Source organism: Copidosoma floridanum, unplaced genomic scaffold, assembly GCF_036245765.1.
Source record: "Copidosoma floridanum isolate Cflo_tuat_1 unplaced genomic scaffold, Cflo_Japanese_pri ptg000019l, whole genome shotgun sequence".
Taxonomy (NCBI): Eukaryota; Metazoa; Arthropoda; class Insecta; order Hymenoptera; family Encyrtidae; genus Copidosoma; species Copidosoma floridanum.
Genome location: NW_028321896.1, coordinates 3,467,352 through 3,494,414, shown reverse-complemented (window position 1 = coordinate 3,494,414; position 27,063 = coordinate 3,467,352). Strand labels below are relative to the sequence as shown.

General features: G+C 37.5%; 2 protein-coding genes across 8 annotated transcripts; one reads left to right on the top strand and one right to left on the bottom strand.

The window, feature by feature from the left end:
* The first annotated feature begins 682 nt into the window (after window positions 1-682).
* LOC106636933 (uncharacterized) lies at window positions 683-8,928 on the top strand. Its single transcript, XM_014349491.3, has 8 exons — window positions 683-1,385; window positions 1,494-1,890; window positions 1,977-2,065; window positions 2,146-2,274; window positions 3,583-4,113; window positions 6,364-6,891; window positions 7,346-7,582; window positions 7,678-8,928. Exons 1-8 carry the CDS (start codon window positions 1,278-1,280, stop codon window positions 7,831-7,833), a joined length of 2,175 nt encoding a protein of 724 aa, XP_014204977.2. The 5' UTR covers window positions 683-1,277; the 3' UTR covers window positions 7,834-8,928.
* A 1,428-nt stretch (window positions 8,929-10,356) lies between these two features.
* Window positions 10,357-26,719, bottom strand: LOC106636984 (long-chain fatty acid transport protein 4). Of its 7 annotated transcripts, none has more exons than XM_014349586.2 (11): window positions 26,624-26,719; window positions 19,357-19,614; window positions 16,617-16,767; window positions 16,187-16,424; window positions 14,913-15,135; window positions 13,209-13,410; window positions 12,449-12,641; window positions 12,218-12,364; window positions 12,008-12,145; window positions 11,702-11,859; window positions 10,357-11,365 (listed from the first exon to the last, which is right to left on the bottom strand). In XM_014349586.2, exons 2-11 carry the CDS (start codon window positions 19,542-19,544, stop codon window positions 11,057-11,059), a joined length of 1,947 nt encoding a protein of 648 aa, XP_014205072.2. In that variant the 5' UTR covers window positions 19,545-19,614; window positions 26,624-26,719; the 3' UTR covers window positions 10,357-11,056. The 7 variants fall into 7 exon arrangements, with proteins under 7 accessions (XP_014205072.2, XP_014205069.2, XP_014205070.2 ...); XM_014349583.2 differs by lacking the exon at window positions 26,624-26,719 and adding an exon at window positions 24,521-24,803; XM_014349584.2 differs by lacking the exon at window positions 26,624-26,719 and adding an exon at window positions 24,521-24,803 and having other exon boundaries at window positions 19,357-19,611.
* Between the last annotated feature and the right edge of the window lie 344 nt (window positions 26,720-27,063).

Sequence of the window (27,063 nt, the reverse complement as noted above, 5' to 3'; positions counted from 1 at the left end):
TCAGTTTTGACAACCTTGTGGTGCTTAATTTCACTAAATTCGCACTGCTAGGGTTTTTTTGCTCTGTTGTACCTAGTTTTAAAAATATTACCAGAATGCGGAAAATTTTGAATTCTCAAGTGTAGAGTCTGGTAGAGTACAGCAGATGCGACGCCTAATCTCCTGAGGACCAAAAACGACATTGTTTTGCTTTTATATTAGCAAAGTTGAAAAAACATATGCCTCTCTACATGAAGTGTGTTTTTCGTACCTACTTTCTGGCCACAATGCAGGCAATCACAAAGACACTGCAGTTAACCTCTTTCATCAAGATTTCTCCACGTAACTCAAAGGATAGTTAATAGTATTGGGGAATATGTCTCGCGAAATAATCGAGACGGTGATCAAGGTCTTGCTCGCCCTTATCGTTATTGTCCTCTGCAACGCCCTAACCTACAAAATTATCTATGCGATCATGTGGATCCTTATGATTCTCGCCGGCTTCCAGTTCCTCTTCAAGCTCATCTTGTTTGTCTCGTCGTGATGATAACGATTCTCTAAGCAACGAGCGTTCGCATTTCCCGCTGAATCCGCTACAACCAACCACATAATTGTGCGTGGGCGTGTCTCACTCTCGTGCGCGCGGCACCCCTCTCTCTCTCTTCGCCCTCCTCCGACCTCCGACTCTTCCGCTGATGCGATAAATTGTCTGTCGTGTAAGTACACAGAAAGTTGCTTTTTTATCTTACACGTAAGCCCTCCTTTTCGTGTGTTTAATAGATAGTACTTGGTAAAAAGTAATACATACCTAAGCAAGTGCAAGTATCATTTGAGTGAACGGTGTACTTATTAAGTACAGACTGAAAGATAAAAACATGGCAGTGCGGCAGGAGCCGAAGCTTCCACCTCTTCCCTGTTGTCGTGCAGCAAGTCCGCGTCCTTGTTGTTTACACCTGGTCTCGTTGATGGTGTATTAAGTTTGACGACCAGTTTACATAGTAAATGCTGCTGATGACTGAAAACGTACATTGCGCTGAAGCTCTCGAATCGTTGATCAGTTTGTGGGTGTGAAGTCGTTCTCTTGATGTAAGTTGTTTGTTTGGCTTTTAACGTCAAAAAAAGTAAGTTCAACCCCACATCCTCGCGGCCACCGTGTTCGCCTGCAGACGATTACGCGTCACGTTGACAGGTGGTTGTGCAGTGCTGTTAGCTGGCCAGGCTGGCCTGTTATTCGTACAGGCATAGCATTGCACTCTACTCGACGTCAAAGCTCCGGGAGCAGTTGTCAGAGGAGAAAAATGTTTGCGACCCTCAAGAACAAGATTAAGGAGGAGATCGGCAGTGACGTGTCCGCCGTTATCAGGAACGCTGGAAGCGTCCGTGGCCTCAACAGGCATCTGTCACAGGTATTTGTACATTCCGTCGAGTAAAGTTTGTGGTGTTACATTTTAGTGGGTTCTATATTTAGATTGTTGGGATCTTGTCATGTGTGAATATGTTTTTATTGATTACAGGCTGGTTCAGGAAGTAGTATTAGCAGTTCTCAAATTTCACTGGACGAAACAATTAGAGAGGAAAATAACGTATCCCCCTCGCTTTCCTATCGCCTCAAGAGGGAAAACAGTTTTGAATTGAAACTCGAGGATGGAACTCCTCTTTCTGCCAAAGCTATCAAAAGGCTGGAAAGTAGAGAGGATGAGTGGAGAAAAAGATTGCAGAAAAAGGAAACTGAGTTTCTCAAGAAAATGGAAAAGAAGGAGGAAGAGCATAGAGTCAAAATGCTAGAGACGGAAAAGGAGTGGAAAAAAATTATCGACATGCACGAAAAGGAAAGAGCTAAGCTAGTTGAGGATAGGCAAAAGGCAGAAAGCGCGAAGGCCGCACTGGAAGTTGCTCTGAACAATGCGGAAGGTATTGAGCTAACTGGGTTAGACTTGTTATTCAACTGTCGTGTTTGTTCAGCTGAAAACTGTTGTCATGTAATTTTTGTTTTTCAGAATATAAGAAGAAGTTGTGTAGTTTTCAAGAAGATGTAGAACAAATGGAAGGCCTGCAGCATCAAGAGTTGGCTAAAATTAAGCATCTTGTAAGATTTTTTTTCCATTTTACTTATACTTGTGGATGTTTCATTATATTCGTGTAGACTCTGACTGTAAATTTTTACAGTTACTTTCGAAAGAACACGAGGTTGAAGATAAATCTCAGTTATTAAAAACTGCACTGACTGAAATAGATAATTTAAAAATGGAATTGTCTAGACTGAGGAGATACGAGGACGAACTGAACAATGTGCAAGTGAGTAACAAAAAACAATTTTATCGAATTATTCTGCTTCTGTACAAGTCCACACGAATTTTTTGATTGATTTATCAAAACATTTTTATTAGTCCATTTCTTTCATTTATGTGTTTAATTAGCATTTTTGTACATATATATATATACACTACATCAATTAAAACACTATTAGCCTTCATTTTGCACTTTGAAAGAAATAATTTTTGACCCTTTTGTGTAAGGCATTGATTTTTACATATCTGCTATTGCAAAAAAAAACTTTTAAAGTTGAAATCCATGCATACACTGAATGTCCTAGTGTAGTATGAGTATGCAACTCGTGCACATAGTGATTCTCGCATGACAGTCACCAGATATGTGCACTTGTTGCATAGCATACTATTTTTACCACGTTTTTGTTCCAATAGTACAATACATTCTCAAAATCGCTATGTCAGTCTAGGCAAGGAATTTATTTTTAAGCGTTTTATTATTTTAAGTTACACAACATTGCTTTGAGTTTCGTCATAGTGTGTCTTCTCTGCACTTTTTCGTTTGTGCCTTATACCACATTGAAAGCCTTACCTCTTAGCTTTAACATCACATTCGTGAATGTCCGAAAACATCACATCAAAGCTACGCCATTCATGATCCATCGCTCCAATATTTATTTTGTCAGAGCTCAAGTAAAATTAATCTGCTTTCGTTAGAAAGCAATAATGTGCGTGTCCACACATCTCTCAATTCTGACAAAAGTATATTTAATGGTTGTGGATCATAAAATTTGTAGCTGAGCGAATCATTGGTGTGATAAAAAAAGCATGAAAATCCGATTTCGGTTTGATCATCAAGAATCTTGGAGAGTATGTTTCGAGCGAGGTGTTGCCGCTTACTTACCGCTACGCTACTGCTGATCATTGAGGTACGTCTTTACAGCTTGGCTGCTACTCTTTTGCGTTTTTATACAAATTTTTTTACGATACTTGAGCGTCAAAATTTATAAATTAACTCAACGAATTGCAAAACCACAGTTTTTATTATCAATGAATTCGGTTGGTCGTTGGGTTATATTTTTGTTTGTTTTGTTACTGGCTTATTTTACACAAAAAAAAAAAAACATTTTTGCTTCTAAATCGAAGGCACACAACAAAAGCAATAAGAGCAAAAGTTCACCGAGCTACGGTACAAGCATACAGTGACCTCTTATCACCGCTCGACAAGCCGATAAGGGCGCGCTTTTGGGGCCGAGGAGTTGTTGTTTTTTCGCCGCACGTTTAACTCCTCATTTTCCCTCCACTGCCATTAACCGCAGCATTTTTTCGATGCCAGGACGAAATGGAATCGCTCCGTCACTCCACGCAGCGCGAAAAGGCTCGACTGTCTAGCCAATTAGCGCAAACAGAAGAGGAAGTGAGACACTTGAAGGACAAGCTGTTCCTCCTCGAGCAGAGGGTATCCTTGGAATCGGGAAACAGTGAGATAACAGTGGACGACCGCATAGCCGATCTGATGCGCGAGCGAGCGCTCCTCGAGCGCAAGCTCGAAGAGGCCCACCTGCACTTGTCGGACATAAAAACTAGTTGGTCGGCCAAGATATCGAGCCTCGAGACCCAAGTCGGCAGACTGAGCAGGCAGGCGGGCGAGGAAGGCCTGGAGCGACGTAGAGTCGAGCAGGAGAAGCAGACGCTGAGCCAGAGGATAAAGGACCTCGAGACCGAAATAGAGGTGACGAGCGTTGTAATGGCGACAAAAGATGCTAAGCTTTTGCGCATGACCGAGGACATCGACGAAATGGCCTCAGAACTGAAAGAGCTCCGGGCCAACGTCGACGACGAGGTCGACGAGTACAAGCGGCAAATTGTGAGTTACCGCGAGACGATGAAGTTTCCGTGAGAGACTTGCCGGCGAGGCTCTCTTTGTCTCCTGTCGACGCGTGCATGGATTCTGAATTGTCGTATGGTTTCTGATTCCGAATGGGCGCACCCGAACTTTGTCGTTGCGCTCCAATAAATCGTTTCTCTTCATCGCGCCGTTTCCAAACTGTTTTTGAGCGTTTTTCACCGAGCCGACCGTGATTTTTGCATTCCAATAAGCCCGTCCAGAGCCGCGAATGCACACGATTTGTGCCTTATAGCATACAGACGTTACGTGTATTTTTTTTCCGAACTATTTTATGAAAGAGTAGCCAGTTACCTCATGTATTTTGCTGGTATTTATGTAATGACAATTTTATTACATTGCAGGACTGCTTTGATTGCACGTGCTTTCGTTGCTTTGCGCTTAGACCTTGATTTTTTTTCTTAATTGTTTCTTGTCGTATTATTGTACTCCAGTATATGTTGTTTATCATATATATATTATTTTCCCTCAAAAGCATGATCATTATAGATTCGTAAGTTATTATTGTAATGGCTTTTTTTCATGACGTATTTGTTTTAGAGGTACGTCTTTATTGTATTTTTGTACACATTTAATTCATATAAAATGTAGCATTGTCAAGACACACTATGTACAACCAAATTTTATGTATTATTTTTCGTTATTCAATAAAAGTAGTCTGGACAAATGAGATCTGAAAGGAAATTCTTCTAACCTAATAATCTTCGACTTGAAATTTCGAAGAAACTTCAGACTATGGTCTTAAAGTGTTGGACTCGTGGAAGAGAACGCGGTGTTCTTGGCATAATTCTTTACAAAAATCGGTTGAATAAACAAACAAATTTGTGTTTATAAAGCAGCTGTTGTGTAAAATCGTAAAAACAATGATACGAAAAACCAGTACTGATAATAATTTTGTTTTTTAGCATGTACAAAGAACAGTACCTCAATATGACATGATAAAGTTTTGTAACAAAAGTTACTCTGTAGTGCTAGAAAAGTAGATGTAATAGTATATCTCCAAAATAAGTGATCCCAATTGATAAAGACATGTATCAACAGAAATACAGTCAACTAGTGTTCTTTACAATTTTACCTATTAACATGTTCAAAAATCAAGCTTTAAGATTATGTTGTCATTTTTACGCCATAAATTAAGATGACACAGCAGTAAATCTAAGGTCTTACAAGGGGCACACATTTTTTTAAACTTTACAATATCAGTATACATTACCGCGTAAAATTTAAGAAATGATGTACTTATCAAATTTTAAGAAAAAATAGCTTGAAAATTGAGCTTTAAAGAGAACACTAATGTTTTGACTTTCTTAAAAAAAAAAAAATAATAAAATAATGAATAAATAATACGAATCCATTATGACAAACACAAAAATAAGGTAGTTCAGTTGATTCTACATTGGCATCTCAAACAAAAAACAAAAAACAAATAAAAAATTGAAGGTACATGTGAAATTTATGTGTCAACCATCGAATTTTAAATTTACGGCAAGAGATATCTGCTGCCAACTAGTCTTTTTCCACAGTGCAATTTCACTACGCGTCGTATACACGTGCTTATATGGATGCTCGTGTGCATAAGGTATACTGTACTTTGAAAAAATTTTCCAGTAAAAAGTCTAATTCGTCCAGACCGAAAATGTTGATTAAGTTTTTTATTTTTTAGGCATAACCAGTTTTGACATTTATTCGTAATTTAATTAATTTTACACTAATTAAAAATTAAGACAATTTTATTAATAGATTTAATGATATTTACCTTGTAATATACGTTTTCATCTACAATGGCGTCGTAACACAAAAACCAAAATTATTTTTAATACCTAACAAGTTATTTTCCAGTAATGGTATTTCGTTTTATTAATTTTTTTTTTTTTTTTTTTTAATATAGTACCAATCATTGTACACAAATAATGAATTTTCAAATATACAAACTTTTACTGATCACACTGTTGTAGTTACCATTTTTGGCTCCAATAATAAATGTATTAGTTACACCTTACAAGTATTTTTTTCAACGTTGTTGTGTTGAAATATTTACGATCAACCACACTTGACACTGCGTATATTATGTCTCAGTTCAATTTTATGATAATTTTATAAGTATAATAAATACATTGTATTTATTTTTTTTTTTTCGTTATTAAATCTGTACATAGTCAAAGAAATAAGAAAATACGATTGTCGTACTGAAATGTCTCTTTATATGATCAGGAACAAAGGACGCGAGAAGCCGACGAACAAAAAGCTCTGTTAGAAGAAGCAAAAAGTGATCTTGCCAGCAAAGAAGTGCAACTAGCCGAAATGAAGTCAGTTTACGAAGAAGAGAAATCAAAAATTTTAACGCTGCAATCAGAAGTCGATCGGCTAAAAGCGGAACTGGAATCTGAAAAAGCGATAAAAATTAACATGGATTTAAGTCTCGAAAAGGAAAAGACTGAAAAGGACTCGGCATTGCTCAGGACCGCCAAGATATCCCAGGAGATACAAATCGCTAAGCAGGAAACTAAAACGCAGGAGTTGGAAAATGCGGAGCTGCAGAATCAATTGGATAATTTGGAGGATACTTTGAAAAATAAGACCAAAGATCTAGAAGACATAACTAAAAAGCTGGATGAGGCTTTATTGAGGATTAACGATTTCGAGAAAGCAAAGTTGGACCACGAAAAAATGGAAGGCAACGAGAAAACTTTGAAAATGAGTTTGTTGGACCTAGAAGAGCAGCTGAACGAGAAAAACAAGGTACACGGGCTTATTTTAGTATGTATAGCTTAAGAAGATTCTTGTATTTACATTGTTACCCCAACTTGGCTGTAGATTATTAAGTGTTGAAGGACATTTCTTGTAAATTAAATTTAAGTTATCATTTAAAAGATAAGTATTTTTTCCTTTAATACTATTATAAATTTTCATGAGTAAATATTACTCGACCAATCAATCATTGTTTGAGTAAAAATTTCTCGTTGGAGTAAATTCACTGAGAACGAAACCTTCTTTCATTTCACAAATTAATATGAAATAAAAATTAAAAAGTAACTCGACGTAATATGGCATAGCAATGGTTGAACTCACGAGTCTCAATCGAGTTTAATTATAACGTAGCGAATAACCAGATAGTGCTAATTTACAACTAAGACTTAAAATTAAGTTAGATCGTAGACTAACGCAGCTTACACACGACGAATTCTATCTCCAGACCATCAAAGTTCTGCAGCAGCGGCTGGCCGACATGAAGAAGACCCTCCACCGAGAGCTGCGAGTGCCCTCGTCGTCGCTGGACAGTGACCTCGAGCCAGCAGCTTCCGCAGCCATTCTTAACCCCAGTTCGTCCAAAACCGTCACTGCCAAGCAAAACAATTCCAGGGAAGACGATATCAACTTTGTGTACCTCAAGCACGTCCTCATAAAGTTCCTCACCAGCCGCGAGTACGAGGTTCGATGTCCTATCTCTTATACTAGTTATTTTACGATTCGTATAGGGCGTGAGACGATGGGAGGAACCGATTTTTTTTCTTTTTTTAATTTTAGGCCTTGCACTTGACGAGAGCAGTGGCGACGCTCTTGCATTTCTCGCCCGAGGAGGAGAAACTGCTGCAAGAGACGCTCGAGTGGAAGATGTCGTGGTTCGGCACCAGACCCAATCTGGGCATGGGACAGACTGCCAAGGCCATCCCGCCCAGCTGATAATCGATCGGCGTGGATTATTGTAAATTTTTTTCGTATGTCTCTCGAAGGTGTACTTGAAAAATTGTTAAACTCATGCTTAATAATTTTTTTGGTTGTAACGGAAAAAAAAAAAAAAAAAAAAAAAAACAGTTTTAAAAACGTAATCGTGGTTAAAATATACGAGTCTCCTAAGAGTTGCCTTATTAATCAAAAGGTGATAGGTTGTCGAACTTTGTTGACTAAATTGTATTTGATACGATGTAGCGTGTGTTCGAATGTTAGTATTTTTGTAAAAAAAAAAGAAAAAAAATGCAAACCAAAAAAAAAAATAGTAAGAAAAAAAGATTTTTCCATTCTGCTGTACTTATACACATTCGTACCGGTCTTTTTTTTTAAATTGTTTTTCACTGATTCTATGCTTGATACTTCGACCTCGTATGTGAGTAATTGAGTATAAATAACAGAAAAACATTCTTTACATCTTACTCTACATTATTTAATAAAAAAATGTTAATCTAATTTATTTTTATTTATTGTTTTGTTTATTTAATTATAATAATTAGTATTATAAAAAAAAAAAACAAATGCCATAATTTAAGTGTATTTTATAGAAATCATTGACATCATTAATGATAACAATAAGTAGTGATAGTAAAACTGTTACTTTGAAAATTGTACTCTTTTTTACGAGTATTTTATTATGTAATCTCGCTTAAGCTGCTACTCTTATCATGTTTATCGCAATAAATTTTAGAAAATAAAAAATTAGATAATCAACCGTATGAACAATTAACATTTAGTATTGCAGCTTAAAAATTAATAGGTGATATTAATACTTGAATTTTTAGGATATACATTGTATACAATGTAATAATTATGTAGGAGATTCAAAAAAATTATAAGAAAAATGGACTCATGATTTTAATTGTTCTTTATTTACATACAACAAAAAATGTCAACAAATTCATACACGCAACATTCAGTCGTTTCTTTTCATACAGTGATCTTATTTATTTCTGCTCTAAAGCTCCCTCAAGTGATACGTTCGCATTTATAGTTATCAGTAGCTTGATTTTTTTTTTTTCTTTATAAATTGTCTGACAACAGCCAAAAATTTTTGACGCAATTTATTGTATAATATAATAAATACAGTTGATTTAATTTTTAGAAGTTATTTATTGTGGTTATTGACAACAACCATCTGGTATACCCCACTCATCAATTGACCGATTTAGTCATTTTCCCTCATTTAAAAAAATGTATCGATATTTTTTGCCACTCCAATTTTCGAATAAAAGGTAAATATCCATTGACAGTCATTGAATTTGATTAATCATTATTTTATCTCTTTTTTCAGAATCAATAGCTCTTTTTACATGTTTAATTGTGTACCTTATGATGGGTCAAAAACTTATAATCACCTACAAAAAGTTATTTTATTCACTCGCGATACTCATAAGAAAATCCTACAACCCCACGCAAAAACTCTTTTGAATTTTATTTAATGCATTCAAATTTTTCAGCATCTGCACTCTAAAGGTTTGCATTTTTCCGACGAAATATGTTACACTTATGCAATTGCAGACTCACTGACAGTCATTTATCAATTTACGTGTAAAATGTATTTTGCCGAAAAAAAGTCAACCTCGTTTCCTTTTCTTCAACTATTTTTTATTTTATTTTTTTTTCTTTATTTTTTTTTTTTTTTTAATAATGTTTTTCATTTTATTTTTTTCTGATAAAAAGTCAGTTGCGAGCTTAGTTACACAAGATTTTTTTTCAATGATGCTGTACGATGACCCCAAGCCTGAGGCAAGTCACAAGACCTGAGACGCCTCTTGATTTATTAGTATTTTAATTTTTATCAGTATTTTCTTTGATCCGTCAAATCTTCAAGTGTCGAAGGATGTGGCGATTAGTAAGTGATGTTGGTTCGTATGAAATTGACAGATTTGTTTCGCTTCGAGTAGATTATCTTTTTTTCTTGACACGATATTTTTCTTTCATTAATCCTCTATAAGTTTTTAAGACAAAAATCATGGCGAAACCGAAGTAAAAAAACATCGCCAGTGATGTTTTTTTTTTTTTTTTTTAATTTCGAGCAAGTCTAAAAAATATGAAATTTTTAAATATATAATTGTCAATAAAATGTTTACGGAAAGTGCGATACAAATTTATACATGTATATTTTTTTTACAAAGCCTATAATGGTGTACTTTAGTTGTTGCTAACTTTTTCGTTTCACCCCAAAAATATACCCAATGTACTCGAGTGCCAATTATACCACTATACAAGAAACGAGATGGGCTATTAAAATTACAACGACATTAATAGAAACAACAAGGAATAATATAAAATGCCTTTTTGTTGTACTAATCATACACATACAAGTTAACTTTAGAAAGAATTTCACTAATTTCTCAAGATCCTTTTGCCCTCAAAAAAAAAAAAAAAAAAAAAACCAATAATAATAATAATAATGCACGTCATGATTGCGTCAGCAAAAGGTTCTTTCGAGAGATAGAAAAGAAAGAGAGAGAGATAGAGAGAGAGAGAAAACAAAGAAAAGGTGAAAAAATGTACATAGTATTTATTCATCTTCTCAATCGAAATCTTTGCCATTGTGCACTCAACTATAAAGGTATAGATGGCTACGCGAGTCTAAGCTCCGAGTTTTACTAAATCATAGAACTCGCGTAATGCTCTTTTGACAATTTTCCCCCTATTTATCTAATTACCTCATAATTTTCAAAACGAGCAATTGCACAAATCATTGACAGCTGCTCTAGTAGTCGAAAAACACAACAGAGCAGTGCTCGCGCGAAAAAAAATGCTACCTAGTTAACATAACGAATTTCCTTTACAACATCCGCTCATGCACGTGTTACACTTTTTCCTCAACTTCCATTCCATCACTTGTATTTTGTCGTCTTTTGAAGTGGAATGAATCACACTGTACAGGTAACATGCCACGAAAACTTAAATTGCCGAGCGAGAGTATAAAGAAGGACATACTTTTTTTTTTTTTTTTTTATACACGGAGGGGTCTGTGTTTATGTATATAAATTGTACACTGTTTCTCATACGCGTGTATATAGAGTTTTTACGTCCTTCACGTAGTCGCTGATCCCTCCCTCCCCGTAGTCGGTGTTTCCTTGCATTCTTTTTTTTTTTTTTCTTTTCTTTCGCAATAAGGTGCCATCAGTGGGTCTTCCGTTCATCCATCCGGATGAGAGTTTCCTTACAGCTTCGCCGCGCCGGATATGATCTCCTCGTAGATTTCCGGGGTGACCTCGACGTACTCCTTGTTGCCGGACCTAAAGTACACCTTGTCCTGAATTTTGTTGGGATCGAAGCCCTCCTTTTGCAAGTTGATTTTCTTGAGCTTGAAGGTGCCGGTGAGCTCGAGCTCCTTGACGATCCGCAGGAATATCGGCCGCGCGTACGACGGTAGAGCCTTGTCCAGACCCTCGGCCAGCGCTTTGAAGTCCAGCAAGCTCTCGGGATCGACTATCGCCGCCATTCCCGCTCGGCCCTCCATCCCCGGCACCTGTTTGTTGCGTCGGGCATTTTTCATTAGTTGGATTTTTTGGATAAACGCAATGTATGCCTTGGATAATAATAAAAATAGTGGGCTATGTACCAAGATCGTGATTCCTACCCGAGTTTTGCTATGAAATAATAATAATGCTTCGTGTGCCACAGTGCACGAAAAAAAAAAATCACTTTGCACAGGCACTAGAAGTTGAACTTTATACTTAAAGTGTTGAAAAAAAATATTGAGTCGGATTGACGTTTCGAGGTAATTTCGAATGATTGCACTTAATATGTATGTAAAATCATTTCGTGTTTACCACCAATGCTTGTCTGGAAAAAACGGTCATACCTGGACACCGTAGACCGTCGTGTCCCTGTATCCGGCCACGTTGCTGACTACACCCTCGACCTCGGCAGTTGCCACGTTCTCGCCCTTCCATCGGAATGTGTCCCCCGTCCTGTCTTTGAAGTAGAAGTAACCGTACACGTCTTGCACCAGGATGTCACCTGTACATATTTATTTATAACAATAATTACATGTGGTACAATTTTCGTACAAGGTGACGTTTAGTTTTTCAAGATCATGAAATTGTGTTTCAACAAAGAAATGCCAAGATGTCATGGGTAAAGACAAAAACAAAAAGGGACGACTTGCCGGTAAGGAACGCCTTGTCGCCTTTTGTGAAGACGTTCTCTATCGTCTTCTTCTTCGAGGCTTCCTTATCCAAGTAGCCGTTGAACTCCCTCGCGGCGTCTCCCTGCTTGATCAAGCCGATGAACATGCCCGGCTCGTCTGAGATGCAAACAAAAAAATGAGTCTCTCCTGTTTAGTTAATTCGAGTATGATATATATACGTATACGCACTTGGCTGGGCTCTGATGCAGAAACCACGCGAATCTCGGATAGGCTCGCAGTTCTCCGGGTTGACTCGGATAATCGCGACCGGGTGCAGCGACTTTGGTAATATTGACGGGACGAAGCCTACGGCGCCCACGGTGTTGTCAACGTTCACTGCAATCACACCATGTACGTGTATTTTTCATCCCCATAGGTGCACCGGGGTATCACAATAAATTGTAAGAATCGAGGATTTACCGATGTTAGCGTTGCCCTCGCTCGAGCCGTACACCTCGTTCACCTGCTCGATTTTAAATCTGTTGACGAAGCTCTGCCAGATTTGCGGCCTCATGCCGTTGCCGACCATCAGTCTGACCTTGTGAGCCGAGTCCTCGGGCCGGGCCGGCGCGGACAGCAAGTACCGGCACATTTCTCCGATGTACTGGGTTATCTGCGCAAAATAGGTGGTAAAAACCACTTGTATCACATCTACATAATAATCATACGATCACTCTATAACCCAGTGCGTTGAAGTACACGTTTTAAGCGTTAGTTGAATTTTTGGTTTTTTATCAAATGCATTATAATATTCTTGATAAATGTATCAAGAACAATCGAATCGATGCTTTGTAAACTGCTGCACCTATTCTATTGAACTAAACAATTTTTTTTCTCCAAAGATTGACGTACGAAGGCTGTGGAGAGTAAAATATTTCTGTCACAGATTTTACACACTTGTGAACGCATTGAATCCGGGACAGCCAAGTTTTTCAACTCCACAGTTTTCCCACATTGGTTTATACCATTCGAAAGTATTTATTCTAGTAAAACTGGTTAACCACTTGGTGCGCCATAGATTTGGTTGTTCTCAAATCGTTTATCAACACTTTGGCGATGCAATTTATAAAAAAAAAAAATTAAAAAAAAAACCAGAAACTTCACCTACACCTTTGAAACGTGTACTGCAACACACTTGGATTTCGAGTGATACGAGGGACACTTGGTTTTGAATACCTACCGTGCAGTTGTACTTGATGCAGTCGGTCCAGTACGCGCTCACCGAGAATTTGGTTCTCAGTACGCTGGGTATTCCCTTGGTCAGGGCGCAGACGGTACCTACTATTCCTCCGGACATGTGGTACAAGGGAATCGGGTTGTAGACGATGTCATTGTTCCTCAAGCCCAGCATGTGGTACGTCGCCGTTTGAACCAACAGGTACCTGCAAGTTATGCGAAAGCCCATTGTCGTTCATTGATTTCAATGACATTCTATCTTATACATTTATATCTTATACAGTTTATATGAATTGTAGTCCGAAAAGCTATCACAGTGCATGTATCTTTTTTCGTCGATGAAAATTCCGTGCCCCAAGTTTTTGTCACCAAATATTTTTGAGATAAATTTATATCATACTGGCTAATAATAACAGTGATTACGGAAACTCATTTTTTTTTCTATCAGCAAAAATTAGACCGTTAAACCAACTACAATTTACAAAGTATTTTTATTGTACATTGTCGATACGTGAGCAGTAAAAACAATTTCGAAAATTTTATTTGAAATATACAATATGCGTATTCGCATACGTGGACGATTCACGCAAATTTCGAAAAAAATAATGGAAAATATTAAGTACAACGTGTCATTATGTTGAGCTATACGTGTCATGCACTACATATGTACGTATACGTCTACGTATGCATAAATACACGCGAGAATGGATGCACGTATAGTTGCACCCCAGTCGTAATCTTATTCCCTCACGAGTTGTGAGGTCTCCCTGACAAGATTATGGATCCATCGTTATACGGAGCGCCACTTTCATCCTGACTTTAAACACCCGCGTCTGCACGTAATACATATACCTACTTGGGTACACATGCAGTGCATCACATTACGTAACGTGTACGTTAAACTCGCAAGTGCCCAACTTGAAAAAAAAAAAGTAACGTGGCCAAAGGAAAAACTGTGTGGCTTTGATTTCCCATATCGGTTCGACGGATCGCGCGTTTTCGCCAAAAATTACCGGTGGGTGACTGAAATCCAGTCGAACTCGTGACAAGAGCTACAGCTTCTTCCTCTCCCCTCTGGTGGTCCCCGCTGCGAGCGACCCGTACGTTAATTTTGTAATTATTTTCATGCATCACGCGTAGCTGTACCCAATATGGGTCTTGAGCTGTACATGCATACCATAGTTAAATAAACGCTTTACACTCTACTCTATGTATATATTGTTTCCACGCATACGCTATGTATACTCGGATGATCGGCTTTGTTATTCAAATTCTTGGTTTTCCTGGACTTTGGTACTAACTTTTTTTTTCCCCTCTTAATATTAAAACACTTAATCACAGAGAGAGGATGTAAGAAAACTACTAGAGGCGTTCGACCTACATTCTGATAATCAATAAACGTGAAATTAAAATAGAATATATCCGACTGATTCGCTGGCTTTTTTTCCCATTCTTTCTCCAACTATAGCATAGTATCAAGTTCAAACGTGGATCGCTTGGCTCTCTTTTTTTTTTTTTTTTTTTTTTTTTTTCTTGAACCCGTGTGCTCGACAAACTCAATCCAATTGATTTATTTTTAATGGCTTTGTGAATAAAAAATCGATGGGCCGAAATATGAGGAAAACACATTTAGTTGATACAATTTCAACTCCAAGTTTTATTCCGGCAAGTGTAGGCACGGATCGATGGAGGTGAATCGATGGCTTACCTGGAATTGGGAAACTGAGCCGCCTTGGGTAGTCCAGTGGTGCCACTCGTGTAAATGTACAGGAGATTATCTTTGTAGCCGGGCTCTTGGTCGATCAGCGGCTGCTCATCGCTCGCCTTCGACATGATCTCATTTAAATTGATAGTACCGCCGGTGCATGGGGCGTCACTTCCCTGCCTGTAGCGCTGGATGTTGGGCAACGATTCCAGTATTTCGTCGATTGCTTTTCACCGGAAACACAATTTTTTGTTACTTTCCCACGTTTCATTGTTTTGTGGGGTTTTCTTTCTTCCTTTCAAGTCATACGATAAGTTATCACTCCAACAAATTGTTAAATTGATTGATTTTAGTTTGTAAATAATTTTAGTTGTATTATCAGGCTACATTTTAAATGCATAATAAATATACGTTCGTACGACACGTTTCCCTTAGAGTCTAGTTTCACTTGATATTAGACAGTTGTGCCAACACTATTTGACAACATCTTTAAATTATAATTGCACGATGTAACGTTATTTTATTAATATTGATTATTATTTACTATATCTTATAGAGAGCGAAAAGATATTTTTTATCTCTTGAAGAGTTTATATTTAAAAAGAAAAAAAATTTTATTCAGATCTATACTTTAACTTTACACATCGATTAGAATAAAATAACTTTAATTAGTTCAGATTTCAACTAGAGCTAATTATTTTTGTCTTTAAACTACACACAATCTTTTTCTGCAATTTTTTAAATCAGTTTGTAATTTTAGACACGATCTAAGTTATTTTACTCATTGCATCAGGTAAATCAATTTTGTTGTTGTTCTTTACAATAAACGTAAAATGAGCCATAAATATATGTATGTAAATTTATATTTAAGATTTATCGATATTCTCAGTACGAGATTTACATTGTCGTTATCGAGGCGATATCGACATTCACAAGGTTTTACAAGTTCTACATCATAATCATTAAAATATAGTATCGTCTTTATCGTTAAGCCTTTAAAAATACATGGGACATTTTATCACTGCCAAAAGTGAGTCGATCTTAATTTTTATCTTACTTTTTTCAAAGTATGTAAAACAAATGGAAAGAAACTCTATCGATGTCTCACTCCACAGTTTGACTAATCCGGGCTATTTAAAAACTTACGATTTACTTTTTTATTTTCTACACCCATAAATGCAATATTTGTATTACTAGTAAGTACCAACCAACCATCATCGTGTCGTACAAGGTACAAATATCGTAATTTTTGTTTTTCTCAATAAAACGTGACTCACCAGACGTCAACTCGTCCGCAAAAATGATAGCTTTGACTTTGGCAACAGTCAGACAATGGGCAAGTGACTTTTGTCGCAGATTCGTGTTTATTAGGGCAGTGATGACGCCGAGCTTGCCCAGGCCCAGCCAAGTGGCCACGTACTCGGGCTTGTTGAACATTAACAGCGCCACGGCGTCGCCCTTGACGAAGCCCGCATTTTTGAACACCGAAGCTATTCGGTTGCTGTACTTGTCGATCTGCAACACAAATATCACCGAATACCCTCGTACTTTTTCCCTCAATCCTTTTTTATTATTTTTCCTCGCGAGAAACGATCAACAATATGGTGTTGTACGTAGTTGTAATATTGTATAATCAAAAATGAGCAACCACCATCACGTGATCGGAGTACACACGAGTTGACAACTGAAAAAATTGAGCTCACTTACATCGGCATTAGTCCACGTCTGATCCTCGAAAATAAAGCAGGGCTTGTCTGGATGCTGCCTTGCTCTCTCCCTGAAGAGCTTCATTACAGTCGTGTTGTTTCTCGCATATTGCTTTGTCTCCCGGTGGGCATTAACGTAGCGATAGAGGAATCTGAAAAATGTTAAAACGCACGTCGAACATAAACTATGTATTCTTCTTGAATGTACATTTTCGCAAACAAACAAATTTTGTTGACTAAACGACAAAGGTTAATTTATTGTTATTAATCAACTGTAGAAGGTTCCTTCGAGCGAATACGATGTTTTGGGGCATAAAAATTTCAATTGCATATTTTTTCCTGCGAGTACGAAGAAAATAATTATATGTATAAAAGGTGAAATAGACGCAAAGGTAATGTTGAGTTCTCGCAAACTAGAAAGCATCGGCTGTCGCAGAAATGTTAAAAAATATTACAAAAAAGGAAAACCTACAACTAAACGCGGAAACTTACTTACGAGTTGAAATAAAATAAAGTATTAAAAAAATTTCAGAAAAAAAAAAAGTAAAAAGTAAATGGTTTTTATGAGTTTGATGACTGCCATTTGGCAGTGATATTTTCGCTAATCTTTATTTATGTGGGTCAGATTATGGTTTGTCAAACTTGCAATCCAGTGACCTGAGAGTTCAAGCCTTAAATATCATAAGTATGCGTAAGACAAGCTGTGAATCCATTATAGATATCAAATCAACAAAAAAAAGGAATACTCCCTGACGCTTGATTATTGAAATAATTAAGTATGATTACATTGCCATTTTTTTTACGTATATTTTATGTTTGTAGTTAGAAGAGATTAGCTCTCCATTTCTCTCTGCATCCATCCTTATTTCTCAATCTTTCTAAATTTTTTTTTTTTTTTTTAACAATGACAGCCTCGTCCATATGAGAATATACATTGATAACATGATGTTAAAAAAAGCCAATCTTATATGCGATAGTAGTATTCGGTCGAGATAATGATGTAGTAAGATTAAATCATTTTCAATTTCCCTCAAAATTTAATATTAATTAAATTCATACAAGTTTGAAAATTTGTCACAAAATTATCTTTATGGTTTTATGGTGGGTAATGAACTAATAAAAAGATCTACAGACATTGTATGAGTCTAAATTTGCGTTACATCGATTGCTGTTTCGTTCAAATGAACATACGTGGTTAGAAGTAAAAATAGCTCTTGGATGTTTAATGAAAAATATTCCGATCAAAGTTCAAATAAACTCGTTCATAAATTGTGATAGACCTAATCTACTCAATTTGATCAGCCTGCAGAACAGAAGCATTGAAATTTTGAAGTGTCTTATTCAAGGCTATTTATCATTACTATTTTGATTGTAAATAAATTTCAATTGAATAGCTGTAGGAAAAATTTATTTATAGACGTAAATCATAAGTATATTTTGTAGTAAATTTAATCTTTGTAATGGGCGATATTTTTTTATTAAAATTATTATCAAAATACATTCACTTTTACAAATAACTATTACTCTAAAGGTTCGGAGTAGTTTATGAGTGTGTGTGTGGGTTTGTATGTATATAAATATACAATCTATAGAATTTGTTGATAGTTTAATTAATTTTTTTCATCAAGGTTAAAAAAACAATTTTATACTGCTATCGAAACGCTTATGTATACATGCATGTATATACGTGTACATATACACTGTATATTCAGTATTTTGTTTCTTTGATTGTCCTTGTCTCAAATTATTAGTTATTTAGAAATTTAATTCTTTCTATTAAATTTTTTTTTCATGCTTTTTTCTAGGTATTAAAGTAAAGCTAAACTCTTCCAAGTTTTTTTTTTTATAGCACTTTAGTGTTAAATGTAAATTAGTTTTTTTTTTTTAACCGACATCAGAAGTTTTCTCCATGCACAGTTAGTAAACCCTCAGTCTTGAAGGTAACTGTGTATGCCTAAATCTTTTTTACGGGGTTTTTATCTTACTTAATTCATTTTTTTTACTCAACGAAAAATGTATATGTCACGAATTCAATGGATATGTATCATGCCTCAAAATCTTTAAAAAATTACAAATCGATAATTTAACGTTTGATGAAAAAATGTTCTCAGTTTGTCATTATGCAGTAGTATAATTCACAGTTGGCTTTGGAACTCATCAATGCACAAGAGAATTCGATTAACTTACAGAACCATTTCAATAGTTTTAAGTAACGATTGAAGGAAGAGAAGAAAAAAAAAAATTGAATTGCATTATTTTCTCACAAGTAACGAGCTCTTGAAAAACCCTTAACCGCTCTCCATCGTATGCCTTATTTATTGATTAATTTAAAAAAAGTTCCCTGAATGAACCCCCACGGTCGCATAATAATCTTTTTCCGAATTGTTTGCCAGTTTTGTCACGACAAGTATCTCTGCATGCAGGCAAAACCAGGTAGGTTAGTCCCAAGCGAAGCCACACAATGGGTCAATCGATCCCAGACAACTACTTTTTAAATAACCCAGCAGTAGCGCAAAACGCGAAAGACGACGCGCGGGGAAATAAAAGAAAGCACACACGTCACATCCCTCTACGAATCGCTATACATCACACGTACGTATATACACTTGGGTCAGCACGCATCCCCATTGGAATCCATCGATTGACATAAAACACGCACTTTTTTAAGGAATCAAAAAAGTATGTCAAAGTCGAACTAGTAGGGGGAAAAAAAAAAAACAAAAAAAAAAAAAAACACTCACTTGATATCCCTGGGCAGTGTCCTGATGATGATGTAGAGCTTGCGGTGGTAAGTCCAGACAAGCGGCACGACAGCAGCAGCAAGCCCAAGCTGCACGATCCTGGCGACGAGGCCGAACCTCGAGCTCAAGCTCGCGGCCATCAGGCTGCCAACTACGGCGAGCACTAGCAGCGCGAGTCTGACTTCCATGGCGCTACTGCAGCTCCACTGCTGCTGCTATTCGTTATGCTGGGGACGCTGACAACCGCCGCTTCTGCTGCTGGAACACGAAGAAGAAGGGAGATAGAGAACCGCGGAATATTAGATCAGGGTCGCACCACCCCAGACCGAACCCCGTCGCGTCTGCCCGCTCGACTGTCAGGCGGCTGTGCGCTCCAATAGGGGGTTGTTGTGTATCTTGCCTATACGTATGCGCACCACTGTACGGTAGGGCTACTGTACTTTTACGTGTGTACGCTATTCCTATACCTTGGCGCTCGCAGTCGTGCCACCCTAATAATTATCACCCTCCAGCTAATCGCGTGTACCCGTATTCATATGACGTTTGTTGTGTACTTATTTTCGTGTGCGGACTGTGGTGGCTTCGTCGGATCAGCCGAAGATCAAGCACGACTTTTTTTTCCTTATCAAAAATACCCCCCCCCCTCCCTCCCTCCCGATTATCTCTGTCTTTGAACGTTATCCAACTCTGTGTACCGCATTGCGATGGTTTATTTTCATTCCTTCCAATTTTTTGATGAACAACGGATTCAAGGTTTTGTATACATAGGGAAGCTAGATCATATTATACCAATGAAAGCACCAAACTTTACGTCCCTTAAATTGTTCCTATACAAGTATTGGTGATTTGTTATCTTTGGATTAGTTTTTTCTTTGATTAAATGAGCATTCAATCTCAATCGGATTTACGAGTTCATTAGCACATCGATGTAGTTATATAACGTGATTTATTAATTTTTTTTTTACATTTTAAGCGAGTTGTAGTTACATTTTGGTGTAGATAAATTTTTTTTTTTTTTTTTTTTTCATGCAAACTTCTGCAGTGTATATATAAACGAAGTTTTATAAAACATCTGGTCATTTACACGCGCAACTCGAGACTACGGATTTTCATGAATTTACCAAGCCAAACTACGGTTCAAAGTGGGCGAAGTGAGGAAAAAATGCGTACGAAAATAAAAATTAACAAACCTGCAGTTACAACAAGCTAAATTGTCCCTTCGATTGCTCCGATTGTTAACTAGTGAGCACCTTTGTAGGTATATGTATAGCATTCGCGTCATCGTCTGGTATTCCAACCCCAGTATACTGACGTATTCGTCAATTAAAATCCGCAGCGAGAAAGTAGCGGTAAAAATAACATCTCGTCTGCGTAATTCTCTCTATGCACGTGCACATAATATAATATACGTATAAATCAGCGATCGGCCCATCGAGGGGTGGTAGAACAACCGCAGCGTGCTGGCAAGTGTCATTTTTTCACTACCCCTCGCGGCTGGTACCACCGGTGTACCGGCACGTAAACGAAACATTTCGATGCCCACCGAGAGCTTGTACATACATGTGCGCTCGTGAAAGCTCGAGCCATACACAGATGTAGGTTTTTAACGATCGGCGCTTGCGCTCTTGGGGCCAAATAACACTGAAAACACACCGAAAGCTGACCGACTACCTATACCATCATCGCGCGACCTCTTGGTTCTGCTTCCTTGTTACGTACGTGTCCTTATACATCCATTGCTCTTTTTCACGAGAACCAAGCACTCCAAGAATAATGGCTGCTATATACCTACGGCTTCGTGCACGTGTGCTGGTGTTAATGTATGCGCGACAGCGACCCCGTTGGGCTATATATGATGCATTATTAAACGGCCCCGTGATGAAACGTCGATTTTTGTTACTCCTCGTGGCTACAATTGGTTCTTCGAGCGGCTGGTCGATAATTTATATTTTTTGGGTCTAATAAACTTGAGTTGTTTAAAGTGTACAGCGCTGTAGGTGATGGGATGATGAGACTAAATAAAACGGGCTGATGCCTGTTGGTGATTTTCCATTTTTCACTGTTTCGATTGGATGAAAAAATTTATTGGGTCGGGTTTTGTCTTAATTTTTATTATGTTTATTATTTTTTTGGTGCATAAAATAATTCATACGATAGCAGACGAACGAGCAAAATAAATCTGGTGATGTACTACCGCATAAACTTATTTATTTGTCCTTTGAATTTAGGTAAGTACTTATTGAAATTTAGTAACGATCACTTAAGTTTATGGATCTTTTGTTACAGCTTTTAAAGCAAGGCATTATAACGTTTTGATATTTCTAAAAGTATCTTTATTATTATCATCCGGGTCGATGTGAAAAAAAAAAATTTACGCAGTGACGTGTGTGTACTTGAACTATACCAACCGGAGGATGATATTAATTAATTGATGTGTAGTTACGATATTTTTTTTATTCTCAGCATGGTAGTAAGTAAAAATGACCGACGAGTAATTTAAATAACGTTGACCTTAGATTGTCTAATGAATTTAAATCAACAATTTATTCACGAACCAGTTTTTGGTTGTTTCTACCAAACAGTTCACGCAGTATACGAGTAGACCCACTTTTCCAACCCAATAAATGATGTATACCTGCAAATGACGAACAGTAATGGTGTCAAATGCTGTAAAACCAAAAAATCGAAGGCTACTCTAAATTTTTTATTTCACGAGTTGTGCAACTGAGTTTACTTTATTGCGATCGCGCTCTTTCTGCGTATTTGAAAAATACAATAAAAATTGATTCCCAAAGATTTACGCCAAATTAAAAAAGAAAACACTTTACGACAATAAGGTGCTTATTCACCAACAGTTACCCTCGTCAAAATGCGATTTAACCTGTAAAAAGACGATTTCCAGAACCAAAACAAAGGAAAAGTAAATTTTGTCCGATACACGATTATAGTTATAGCTATACTATAACACGTAGACACAAAGCACACACGATATGCGCAATTCGATCGAAGAGGAATAAAAACAGCCGGATGTGCATATCTGCAGTCTGTTACATCGAAGTGGGAGGAGAGGAAAATATTGTCATGGAGTTTCACATTGGCGATCTAGCATAGGACTTGGAAATTAAATGACCTACTTTAACCAACTGATAAATGAACGGAAAGTTTGAAAATTCTCATCTCTGCAGGGTTATGATTTAATCATGCAGAGATAACGTGATGTTTACTTTGCACAAAAAGCCAACCAGCAGTATAACTATTTTTTTTTTTTTTTTTTTTTATCTCAATTACATCATAATAGAACGATGCGACAGAGTATATACGTAGCCACTCTTCCAACTAAAGCAAACACTCTGAAAAGGTAATTTGCGATAGCACCTAAGTAGTGAGCGTAAAAAAATGGAACTTGCATGAGTTTTAAAACTTTTACAGCGAGTTGGTTCGATCAAAATAAATTACTAATGTATAAATAAAATCTTAGAGTTTGCAATGACTGAGGCTTGATAACAATCAAAACATCGTACATTCTTTGGATAGCTGAGAATTTGGGTGTTTCTCAAAATCACTGCAAGTACACATTCATCACGTAATAAATTTTTCAAAACTTCAGTCACATTTTTTTTCCTGCTGAAGGTAATCTAATTAATTTTTGCTGACATTTTTTTTATAATATTTTACTTACTCGGCAAAATTTTTTTCTAAAAATAGTGCACTATTTCTTCAAGACGATAAAAATCGTTTGAAAGAGGCATTGAAGCATTTTTTTCAAACTTTTTTTCATAAACAAAAAATGTAATCAAGAGCCGTATTCTCAGTGGATGAATAAAAAAAAAATTTTTCAGTGCAACATTATTAAAGCATTATTTATATGGATTATATCACAAAACAAGTAATCATGCCCACCTCCACTTTCAAATAATTGTTTCAACGTCAGTTATAATTTTGATACTTTATTTGCTACTCTTCAAGTGGGCAAAATAATAATCTGAAATCTTGCCATGGTCCTCACTATCTGGAGTATATGCACGTGATATACCAATGATACTCAAAAACAGAATCAGGAGGTGAAATTGAAACCGAATCATTAACCAAACTGTCAAGTAAAGAACCTCATTGAGCCATAGTAAACACCTCAAAAAACGAAACAGCGAACCAACCTGCCATTCAGAAAAATACCCCCCGTATTTACGTTGATACCTGATAGAAATAAAAATTGTCAAAGCAAGAGTATAGCGTAAATCCCGCGAGGGAACACACGACGCGGCGTCTGCTCAATGCCACCCTTAAAATCCGGCCACGCACAGTTGGCCACGTCGCGAACCGCCACAGCACACCTGGCTCGTAAAATCATCACGCAACTATAAGTAAGACTTGCTGTGAAGTAAGTAAAATCCACTTCCGTTCGACACTAAATCCTTATCTATGTATACATACACCTGAACTTATCTTCTTCCGAGTTAACGAAACGACGCGCTTACGCCGCGCAGCTGAGCAAAGTCTACAAGTTTCCTCACGTTAATATCACTGATACAATCATGCAGCCGAAAGAATGTGATGTGATATGAAACTTCGACAGGGCCGTTATTTTGTGCCGTAAAGTTATACACTGTTGTTACACACGCCGAGGTCAAAGGGAAAGGTGGCAGGGAGGGGGGGAGGTATCGATCGCCGCACAGAAAACTTCCTCATCCCCCCCTTTCACTGACGATTTCCGTAAGTTTAGGAGTATAATACGTATCCCTCCGAACGGGTACGTACGTATATACCATGGAGTTGTGGAATTAACCTGTTGGAGGTAACGAGAGAGCGGATTTTATGCAGGGTAATGTCGAATAAGTCGGCGTGCTCCTTGACGATTGTACTTTTTCGGGGTGAAGGGGAGAGGTCGGAGGGGCTGCACTCGTGGGTCTTCCTCCTCGGTGTACAGGCAGTGGCGACCACCGTCGCTGAGTGCTGGTATATATATATATATACATTATAGTGGTTGTATGGTATACGTGCATATATAACCAAAAAACCTGTGTAAAAACACAATCACCCTGCCGCACTTTGCTTCTGTCACCATGGAATTGGGGTGGACGAGCGCGTGTATCTACCGTGTCGATCCCGCGTAAGAAAAATATTACTCGGTGAACCGCGAACAGACAAACAAACAAACGATCCTCACTTGCAGGTTTATCCGCGGAGCTGCAGCAGCCCACAGGGAGACGAGACACAGGCTCGAGATGTTGCGTTGCCTAAGTATGTATGTGCAATTGTACAATCACGATTCAGCCACTGTCGTCGTCATCCACTTTCTTTTTATCACTGCCGAGCGGTGAGCGTCCGTAAATGCCCGTATGGATGGGCGACCCGCGCGACTTTCAACCCCCTACTTCATACTGCCCCCCTTGTATCTATATACCGGTGTACTTTCCGCTGCGTCGATCTGCTGTCGTTCTATCTGTGTCTCGGTGTGTACGTATTGGGGGGTGGAGAGCGGTGTACTGCTGTACTGCATGGACTCGCATGCATACACGTTGTGCAAAGGTATACTCTACCGTTTTTTACTCCTCCTCCTTTTTTTTTTTTTTTTTTTTTTTTTTTTAACCTCCGTGAATACTTTGGTTTGTATACGAAAGGATTCGGGCTGTAAGGCGCGTGCGTATACTGGAACTGTCGGGTACTCTTGCTAAGGGTGCGTTTGCGGGAATATTTTGGATTCGCGGCTGCGTTCTTTTCTTCGTTGCTTGCAGATTTCTTTTTTTTATTCATAAATTGGGTAGTGACTATTGCTTATTTTATTTTGCGCAATTTTTTTTTTCTCAACCCTTCTAACTACGAAAATGATTAATTATTTATTATAATGGTTGAAAATATTCTTGCACCATTAAGAATCTAAATATTTATCAAGAGCGTATTTACATAAATGCAGGTGAACCACAGTGACACTAGAAACAATTTATTATTAAAATGAGTTGAAGTTTTTAATCGATTAATAATTTTTTAATAAAATTATCGATCCGTACGTTATTTTTCTTATTTTTAATTTTTAATTATTGAATTTGCAATAAGCGATTTCAAATTTTTCAAGTTTACAACAAAAAAAATTAATTAATCAACTTTTGTTACTTATAGAGATTTTCAATGATAATTTTAATATATTGATACTTGCGATTCAGAGCTTAACCGCTTATTTTAAAACTGATTTAAAAAAATGTTTTAATATTGATGTAAAAAAATTCATACAATGAACAATCCATATTCTATGACTTTCGTGTCTGTCGCACTGTTTGTGCTTTGCGTGACTAAAAAATAACAAGTTACACGTGTTGTTAATAACTTTTGTAACAATAAGTAGGATGTGTTTGACAAGCCCAGCATTATCAAAATAGCACGAAAAAATGCGCCACTTATACAAATATTTTCTAACTCGTACATTATATATTATTATATGCAGTATAAGTAAAACAGTAAACAAACCAATTGAATGAGACTTGCCTGCCCTACTCCGTATAAAATTATTACGATTAAAAAATTCAAATCATTGTCAATGTCTCATAGATAAGCATCGTTAAAATGACTTTTCTTTTACCGAATCACACCTAGCAAGAAAAAGGAGAGAAAAGGTCGGCGACCCATCGAAATGCAATTTACCGGGATGAAATCGCACTTTTCAGAGTTTATGGCATTGCAAAGGAGTTTTTCGCTATACACGTACCGCCACGTGCCATAAAGAACGAGGACCACCTCCGAGAGAAAGAGGAAGATGAGAGAAAAGAGAGGGAATTCAAAGGTTCCGACGCAAAATTGCATCGGCAGAAATTGCCGCAATGCCGCTGTTCACAGTCATACGTAAGACGTCATCACTGGCCAACAGATAAAAGCCTTACCGTTACAACTCTTACTGCGGCAATCGACTTTTTCTCTCTCTCTCCCTCTTTTTCAGCTATATATATTTTTTTATCCATACAAAAAACACGCAGAGACACATTATGCATACGAAAAAAAAATTTTGCTCAACGCACGTATCCCTTTTCCGAGCAGCCTTGCGATAGTATATAGCGTTATCGCGCACTCGATAGCGAGCGGATGCCAATAAAAGCGTGGCAAGCACCAAATAGGGACAAAGTTCACCGCTTTTCGATTTTTTTCGCCCGCAATATGCTTTTTCTCTAAAATGCTCGAGTACAATTATTTCTAAGATCTTATTTATATATATGTATATCAAAAGTATAAGTACGTACGAGGAATTTGCAAATATGTTTTAATTCATCACACGTGTACTTACTTGTCACTGGTGGGTGATATTTCGCCCGACGCGCATTACCAATCGGGAGTCACCTCGAGCGTAGATCGGGAAATCTTGAATGAAAATTCAACACGTGACGAGGGAAAAGAAAAATTGAAAGATTGGAGCAGGCGAGTTTAGCTGCTGATTTCGAGGCGCTCGATGGCACACTGCTTTTCGCAACCAGATGGAGCGAGAGAGAGAGAGAGAGAAAAAAAAGGGGGGCCCGGCTGACGACGAGTCCAGCAGCCGGTGCGGCGAGGGGTTCTTCGACCGGAACCCTGAAATAGAATTCCCATAGCGCGATCGCTGCCTGGAGCTCGTACGTGTACGCACGTACGGTGGTGTTCTCTCCTCCTTCTTTTCATTCTCTTCTTTCTTTCACCTTTTCGTTTTTTTTTTTTTTTTTTTTTTTTTTTTAAGAGGCCAGTCTCGGTGCT